The sequence below is a fragment of the Opisthorchis viverrini genome (genome assembly GCF_000715545.1).
Source record: "Opisthorchis viverrini unplaced genomic scaffold opera_v5_245, whole genome shotgun sequence".
Lineage (NCBI taxonomy): Eukaryota > Metazoa > Platyhelminthes > Trematoda > Opisthorchiida > Opisthorchiidae > Opisthorchis > Opisthorchis viverrini.
This window is the reverse complement of record NW_008751904.1, coordinates 259,030-268,207: the sequence shown is the minus strand read 5'-3', so window position 1 is coordinate 268,207 and position 9,178 is coordinate 259,030. Positions and strand designations below refer to the sequence as shown.

At 47.0% G+C, this 9,178-nt stretch overlaps 1 protein-coding gene across 1 annotated transcript in view; it reads left to right on the top strand.

The window, feature by feature from the left end:
* The window catches only part of T265_08964 (hypothetical protein), a gene marked incomplete at both ends in the record, with an annotated part of 38,095 nt that overhangs the window by 215 nt on the left and 28,702 nt on the right, over positions 1-9,178 (top strand). The window contains 5 exons of the mRNA XM_009174911.1: positions 725-881; positions 974-1,065; positions 3,623-3,789; positions 4,860-4,942; positions 5,592-5,848. Coding sequence (XP_009173175.1) covers positions 725-881; positions 974-1,065; positions 3,623-3,789; positions 4,860-4,942; positions 5,592-5,848 — 756 coding nt within the window. The remainder of the gene's footprint in view (positions 1-724; positions 882-973; positions 1,066-3,622; positions 3,790-4,859; positions 4,943-5,591; positions 5,849-9,178) is intronic.

The following is a 9,178-nucleotide window of genomic DNA, read 5'->3' as shown; positions in this document are numbered from 1 at the left end:
AAAGTCGAAACACGGAGGTCGGTTTCGAACCACGGACCTTCCGATCAGTAAATTCGCGCTCTAACCACTGAGCCATCCCGACCTTTTCTACGTTTAACTTTACCACGAGTATGTTGCTAAAGTAATCTCCGTCTGCTAGCAACTGGTTTGGGTGTTTGGTACACCAACTTTTATAACTCTATTGAAGCTGCACTCGAGATAGCTCAGTGGTTAAGGTTTAGAACTTACAAACTGGAAGGTCTGTCTCTCGAACCCAATCTCGGCATCTCAACTGCTCCTGTCTAGGCATGGGCAATCTGACAGCTTCCTTAAGGTGGCGTGGCGCAGCTAGACACCAAAAGGATGTCACAGCTGAGCGAGCAGTGAATTCGATGCGAAGTCGGGCCCCGCGGAGATGCAAGTAACATTAAATACCTTATATAACTCTGTTGCACACACTATTTGAGTAGGTGGATCCAAGCAGAAACCTCGCGCGTGCATTTGGGCCGGTCAGTAGGATTGGTACATTCGTTTAAGTAGATATTTTCCTCAGTCTTGGTAGCCTGAATCGCCTGGGCTGGATACTGCCGCGATGATATGGTTTCAAACGCATCAGTTTTATTTTCGAACGGCACATTGTTTTGCTGACTTTTGCTTGTTGTCCCCCCCAGCTAAAGAGTTTCTGTTTTTTGCTGTGGATGACTTACTCTCTCCACCCTCGCTTCTCCCACATACTACACGCCAGTGAGGAGGAATTCATTTCCCAAGCGGAATTCGTTGTACAAAAAGTTACTCTTCGTCAATCTACACCCGTGTCCCGTCTGCTTTGCATCACGGACAGTCTGCTTCTGGAACGGGATCCTCCAAGCTATCGAGCTGTTTGTGGATATCCTTTGTGTGAAGTAAGCCCTCCCGTCCCTTTGTTGCAACTTGCTCTATTGTCTTTGGTTCCTTCAACTAGTCTCTTGCAATCCGTGTGTTTCTTTCCCGGTAGATTTATACTCTTGTTCGGGACAGAGTTCAACCCCAGCGGTTTTTAATCGAATACGTTCGAGGTGAATCCAAAACCTATTTCTCCACAGACAGGTAAGTGTGATGAGAGTGCAATAAATACACATGCCTGTTTACAAAGTTCCACTATGACCGCGTTCCCTAGCACGCCTTTTAATTGTCTTTTTGTATGGCTCACAACCAAACATTCCGTTGAAGGGTTCCGTGAACTCCTCCGTATCCCAATAGTGTTTTAAGGTGTTTCCTCACCGAAAATCTAAGTGCCACACCCGTTCGAGATGGCTCAGTGGTCAGGGCGCGAACCCGAAGGTCTATGGTTCAACTGCTTTTATTTAGGCTCGGGTAACCTGACCGCATTTCACCTCTCCTGTTTCCTTAGAGTGCCACGCTAGCTGTGCACCGAAAGGGTGTTCCTGCCTAGGCTTTTATTTATTTTAATTTTATTTTATTGCCATGCCCTTTGAAGTGAAATCCGGTTGAGAATGTTCTTATTGGTTTACGCAAGTTATCAGTGGATTTCCGCGCCAGCTGATTCATACCCAACCGTCGATCGATATCAAATTACGTAGACGTTCTATTCCTAGCTTTACTTGCCAAGCAAACGTGCAGACATCCGAAAACCCAATAAACTCACTTTGATATGTATCGCTTTCTGAATATGAACTTCTCCGGACCATGCGTTTACACAGACGCAACTCACGACACCGGCATATTGACAACCACTTGGTCATGTGACCACAAGTACTACTTTTCAGAGAGCAAAATAGTCGGCTTCTGATTCTTTTTTTATGTGGGTTTAGAATCCCCAACAACGCAGCGCAATCTTGTGTATTCCAGCCCTCTGCAGTGCTTTGTATGAATGGCCTTCACGAAATACCTTCCCGAAGTCCTGTTGGCTATGATTGGGGCGAATTCATTCCCAATTGAACAATCTTACTCTACGGTAGTTGTATTAGATCTGACGGAAGTGTGTCTGATAGAGTCAGCATGCGAATCTCAAAGGCCCGAATCGCGGTTGCTAAGTCACGTCACTTGTGGCGTTAAAACGGCGCATCTCGGGGTATCGAGGGTTGCATTTACAGTAAAAGCTGTGTTGTCGTAGGATTGCCGTACGTGGTCTCTGCAGACACATGATTCGAAGCTTCTTCTGATTTTTGACCACCGTTGCTTCAGATGTGTTGCGAGTGTCGGAGGGCGTCAACGGATTCGCAGTGAATTCATCAGAAAACGGGTATCTGGTTGTGCAGAAGTTACTTCAGTCCCAATACCACCATCTACGGCGACCGAACCATGTGCTATGCATACCAAAACATCGCTTACTGAGACAAAAGTTTCTCTCCGTGCCTCCTTCAGAATGGCGCTAGCTTCCAATTGGTCGACGTATGACTTCCGAGAATGGTGTGAGTACGAAGAGGTTTGGTGTTAGTGAGGTCCGCCTTCTAGGATGGGGTCCTCGCGACCCTTCCTGCGCTTGGACGGAGACAGTGCAAGAAATGGTGGCTGACCGATGTCAGTAGCGTTCTTGTTGTCAGTTCCTTTCCAGATTTTCCGATTGACCGCTTAGGGGGGTAGGCACCTCAGCATGCTTGCGATAGGCCAGCATGGTAACGAAGCGTCGGTGTTGAACACTGATGTCATGCTGTCGATGATGGTGATGATGACGATCTTCTAATCGGAAGATCCTAAACACTGAAATATTGTACCACGGTTGCCGTCGTACTATAGCGGATCTTAGCTGGCCGCAGACAAATGCTGTCTAAGTGTGAGGACTTGGCAACGAATCACCAAAACAGCAGATGAGGCTTGTGAAGTTTCGGTGCAATATGCTTGACCAACCACCAGCTACCAAACAAGGCACTGTTTCCCACTCGAGACCCCTCACAAAAAATTCGTCGGGGATGGAAGACATCCTCTGATCTCGAGACGCAAAACAAACGCGGATACAGTCGAACTGGGCACTGTCCTGATATCGCTGACTGAGGATCACTTGATCATCCCCGGAAGCGAGGCATTGGCGAAAGTAATGCTTTTCAGTTCATAGACAAACATAAGCTTACCCGACCGTTTTCTGCAGATCCTCAATGGTCCCTGCCTGCAGGCGAGTTTTACTCAACACGGCGCATTGACTTATGCCTCCTTGAACACCATCTATTTCAATTTCATTTTTCACCATTGCTGTGTTACATGCGTTTTACCGCCTGTCGCATCCGTCGTCCAAAGCTACTACACATAGATGACATCGGGATTTTTGGATTTTAATGATCCCAGTCATCATACTCTTTTCCCATGATGTTTTTCATCAACTTTCCTTCCTTCCTNGCTTACCCGACCGTTTTCTGCAGATCCTCCATCAATGGTCCCTGCAGGCGAGTTTTACTCAACACCGCGCATTGACTTATGCCTCCTTGAACACCATCTATTTCAATTTCATTTTTCACCATTGCCGTGTTACATGCGTTTTACCGCCTGTCGCATCCGTCGTCCAAAGCTACTACACATAGATGACATCGGGATTTTTGGATTTTAATGATCCCAGTCATCATACTCTTTTCCCATGATGTTTTTCATCAACTTTCCTTCCTTCCTTTCAAACCTACCCCATCCTGGACGTTCATTCTCTTTTCTTTACCAGAGATACGCTGTTAGCCTCACTCCTAGATGCTGTTCGGGCCAGTGGGAACCGAGATGTGTGTGTCCGAAGCACACCCTCCAATCGTGGTCTCCGCTTTTGCCCCACAATGACGTCAGCATCAGAGGAAGTCGAATCTGTGCATCTTCGTTTCCTCCGTCAGCAACCAGGTGAGGAGGCTAAACTAGCCCCGCATACACTTAATATATATGTGTATATACATAAGTTTATATTGAGTATGTATGTACTCGGACTATAAGTAAATACTGAACTCGCGACAGCTCAGTGGTTAAGGTGTAAACTTACGCCCGTGGTTCGAACCCAACCTCGTCAACTGGACCGTCTCTAGGTTTGGGCAACCTGGCAGTATCTCAGTCCTCGTGCTTCCTTTGGGTATCGTAAGTATATTTGAGTACCCCGCTCCCTCAGGACGATCGATTTTTTTCCCTATCTGCTGTGCCTTTCGTACTGTGAGTCCGAGCTTTGTGAGTGTCGCTTTGGGAGAACGCACCTCAGTGTGGATCCCCAAGGATAGACTTGAATAGCCTTTGTGTAACGTTTTGAATAACTGACCAACAGAGATAGTTCGCTCTGTTTCTCCTCATTGCCTTGTGTGATCTGCCGAGGTTGGTGTCTGGGTAAGTCAAGGACGTACACCCTTCCAGTCAAATCCATATCAACGTTTAGAAGATTCTTTATTCTACGGGGCTCTCAACCCTGGACTCGATGAGGTCTCTGTCGAGCCCACCGTGACAATGTCCAATAGGGATTCACTGCCTGAGGTCATGCAACACAGCAGTTTTTAACTGAGTACGTCACGGACGCAGTGAGAATCGTATGTTGTCGGCCTGGCCACAGGTGCGAAATTTCCCGTGCAATTCGCATTCAGTCCAAGTAATTGAGGATTCTCCTTACGATGAGAGCTAGAGCGCGAATTTACTGACCGGAAGGTCCGTGGTTCGAACCCGAAGTCCGCCTCTCGACTTCCCTGTCTAGACTTGGGCAACCTGGCAGTATCCCAGCCCTCGTGCAACCTTCGGGTGGCATGACAGGTAGGTACCGGATGGGTGCTAAAGCTGAACGATTACGATGAGCGAAACAACAACCGAGATGTTCTTCTGCTCTCTCTGTATTCGGCCAACTAGTGTTGTGAATGGAAAAGAAAGTTATTCGCTCTCCAAACTTATAAATTCAGTTTCTAAACTTTCGTTTATTTTCTCACGGCTTCTATTCCATTCAGAGGGAATTTCATTCTGGGAAGTCTTACAACGTTTCAATGCCAACGTGGCCTACAGTGGTCTACTACACGCCGTCACTCAAGATGTGAGTTGTTCTCTCTCTCTCTATCTTCAGTTGTCATGGCAGTGTTTATGTCGCGTCGCATCTTTCCGTACAGGATTTCGTATTGTTCAAAGGAATTTGAGTTGCATCGATATCGAGAGTGTCACAAAATCCCAAATACAAAGGAGAAAAACCATACGTGCTCAGAAACAGGGATAATGGAAAATAGCAGGAGCACACTCGACTTGTTCCCTTTCCGGTTGGCGTACGCCCCAATGCTTGGAGTATTCTGTTTAGTGTATCACAGTCCAGAAAAAAAAACAGAATATGAACACGGAGGTAAATCTGCCAAGGAGCCGGTCCATGCACGATCGCAGCACCCGTCACCTGAGCAGTTGCCACAGGATTCCCACTAGATACCTGTTTAGGGGGTCGCTGTGAATTCTTGTTACTGGGAATCGGATCGTGAACCTAAGGCATGTTGCTTGTGTGTGCACGTTGTGTAATGAGCTCACGGGAGTTCCCCCCGATGTTTTATCTTCGCACTAATTTCTGATCGTTCGGTCGGCGTGCATGGATGTAGTTGTATCCAAGTGTGTCCAAGGAGTAACACGTAGTCGCATCCTTTTTTGTGGAATCTGTTTTTCATCGTACAACTGTTCCAGTACACCACATTTCCCCCAAATTTTAGGGTGTGTTCGCTGAGAACAAGGAGAAACTGATCAAGGACGCACTCTCTGCAATTCTGACCCAACCCGCGCCCGGTTTGGATACTTCGCTATTCGCCACTCTGCCAGGTGTCGGATCCAGACCCATGGATACCAAAAGGGGTCAGATGAAACATGCGGATCCTGATGCGCAGCTGGTGCTGCTGGAGGCTCAGTTTCACGCCCTTCGCCGTTTGGTTGCGTCCAAGGCGGGGTTTAACGCGTTCACACAACTACCCGGGTAGGTTTTCGAAAAAGTTTGGTGACAATCGGTAGATTTATTGCTGGGCAACGTTTCGCTTTTGACACAAAAGCTTCGTCAGGCCAAGTGACTAGGTTCCGAGGTTGATCGAGATTTAAGGCGGAAGGAGAACCAATCAGCTAAGTCGGCCGAGGGATTTTAGTGTGTTAGAGTGGTAGGTCTTCAATGACAGATGAGACCACATTTTTATGGATAGAGGAGAGGCAGTGCAATGTTGACTGAGAGGTCCTTGTTTCCTCACAGTGTGTACGGTGCGCCCACTCTCCGTTATTCTCTCCATATTTCTGTCGAAGAGAAGGATATCGGTAGATTTATTGCTGGGCAACGTTTCGCTTTTGACACAAAAGCTTCGTCAGGCCAAGTGACTAGGTTCCGAGGTTGATCGAGATTTAAGGCGGAAGGAGAACCAATCAGCTAAGTCGGCCGGGGGATTTTAGTGTGTTAGAGTGGTAGGTCTTCAATGACAGATGAGACCACATTTTTATGGATAGAGGAGAGGCAGTGCAATGTTGACTGAGAGGTCCTTGTTTCCTCACAGTGTGTACGGTGCGCCCACTCTCCGTTATTCTCTCCATATTTCTGTCGAAGAGAAGGATAGTTCAGTTGTAGCACCCTTTCGCTGCCTAACTGCTAAGTTATCCAAGCCTAAACAGGGGATGTCAAGTGTCAGAGGTCAGGTAAGGACCACGGACCTTCCGGTTAGCTAATTCTCGCTCTAACCGCTGAGACATTTCGCCCCTCTTGTCGAAGAGAGCATGAGAAAGATGGAGAAACCGTCATTTGTTTGAAGTAAAGTGCGGTTTCGTAATTTTGAATAGAAATCTTCCTGTTCTGTTTTCTCACTCCTCTGATCGTTACAAAAACCGTTAAACTGCAGCACTCTTCCGGTGCCTAGCTGCCATGCCACCCGAAGGAAGCACGAGGGCTGGGATACTGCCAGGTTGCCCAAGCCTAGACAGGGGAAGTCGAGAGACAGATGTCGGTCAGTCAATTCGCGCTCTAACCACTTGGACTATCCCGCCCCAGTCCTCTTAAAAGTTACATGTAACCTGGATCGAGCCGATATGTCGTTGTTGGTGCTCTTCCTGTTTTCCAGTTCAATGGTTTGGAAGTCATCTTCGGACGAAGCATCGTCGTATGCAGTCAGAGTTTTCCTAGCTTTAACCGCAAGTGCAGTTCTCTACATCAGAACTGCACCCCAGTCTAGTCCGTTGAAGTTTTTCTTACCGATAAGTTCCCATTGAGGGCTAACCACTCCTGGCGGGTGGGGTGCGTGATTGGTAGTGAATTTACATCACTGGAACAGCGGATGAGGCATTCACTACGCAAGTCAAACCAACCTTGGGCGAGTGACAGTCATCGTGGTGGATGGGTTGGTTGCTCTTTTATGATATCCTGTAGGTGAATCGACTTCCCTGCGTTTTTCCTGTGATGTATACACTCAAGAGCATGTTTCGCCACCCGTCTACTGTTCGCTTGAATGCAGTCTTCACGTCGCTTGGCGGAAATATCTTACAGCATTTTCAACCACACACATTGGGGATCACGCGGTCCCCTGATCTTGGAAGAGGAGTCGCACCGACAGCACCAAGACTTTTCGTCATCTCTTTCATACCTCTCTGTCAGATCAGGAGTTGACCACCTCTTTGCTTCCGTCACTCTCTCCGATAAACGATGCTTTGGCGTGCCTATTACCTGATCAAACCACCACGTTTGATGCTGGACATATTCTTCGATGGAAGTCCCCATTGCACAACGGAATAATCCTTTTCTCGTTGTTTCGTTACAGATTCGGTAGCACGAGCCTACACGAGCTATGATTCCGTGACAATGATTGTCGAAGATCTGATAATGCCTCCGTTCGTTGGATAGTTTAAGCTACGTTTCAGAACCACACAAGCCTGATAGTCAGGGCTATATCGCTTTGCCTCCATAGCTATCTCACTTTAGCAAACGCGACCCCAAACTTTGAGTTTTGTGCATTGATCTCATCTGTCCCACTACAATCGGAACTTATAGACAAGTAAAGTGCTCCACAATCTCGAGTGCATCGCTCGGGTTGTGATTGACGTGTTCGGTGACTGCGTGTTCAGAAGCGTGACCTTGGACTTTGTGGACGCAAAGCGCATGTCAAGGGACTTTGATCAGTTCATAAACGGTTCAATTTTAAGGATCCTATTGCCGAAGAATTGATCAGGCAGATTTAGGAATTCCCTGCTGTTCATTTTGTCGAACATTTTCATCATTAGTTGGAAAGCGGGAATGAAAGCGTCGTTAAGAGGACCGACCGTTCACGTTGCCGGCTACCGAGTCTCAAAGGGAAACATAGAACCTCGGGTTTTTTCGGCAAACTCCATCCTGGCATCAAACTGAGAGTTGAACTGAAGATGACAATGAACACGTAACATTGTTGTATATTGGTTCAAACCGTTTGGAAGATGGAAGCATGTTTATCGCAGACACACTTGTCTACACTTAGTCAGTTTCCCACGAGATGATTGCAAGCGAGGATAAGCGCAAACTATGTATGAGAGATCCGAGGATATACTCATAAGGTCCCATCGCCACTTGAACGAACTATTCCACTCAGACGACCGCCACCGCATATGTACGGAAGAGAGATTGTGCCAGTATTGTGACTAGGATTGTACACTAAATACGAAGTGAGCTTCCTCCTTTGTTTGAAGCTCCTCTGGTGGTCCGCCACTCGAAGAACCTCCAGATCCATCCCACTCTACATGTCGTTTCTTGTGTGGGGGGCTTGGACGTCGGCCTACGTATACAGGTCGGGAGACAACTTCGACTAAGGGTAGTTTAACACGTGCTTGTCGGATTCAGGAAGTCCGTAAAATTGGCCCGCCTCCCAACCCTGATCAAAGTTAATCTGACCCTCACGCATCTATCACAAGACATCTGCTGGAGACCAGACACTAAACGAACACAGACGTTGCTTTCGGGGTCCTACTTCACACCTAACAGATAGTTACGTCGATTCGTTAGAGTAGTTGCTGTTGCTGAATGGAGCCCCTGTTCAGTTCCATAATGATTTGGGAACTCTTTCACTGAATGTTAGTCACTTTCTCTCTAGGTTATTTTTATTTTTCGTTTTTTTATTTACCATCGTGTGTACTACCTGAAGAAATTGCGCTGTTTTTGAATTTCATAACCGTTTAAAACTAACATCTAGTTTTTGGTACACTTTTCGAGAAAGGCAATCCGGATGGATTCCCTTGAAGTCCTATAAACGTAAAATCACCGTCAAATAATGAAATATGGGATCATCAAGAGTAGAGACTACTTGTCCGGAGG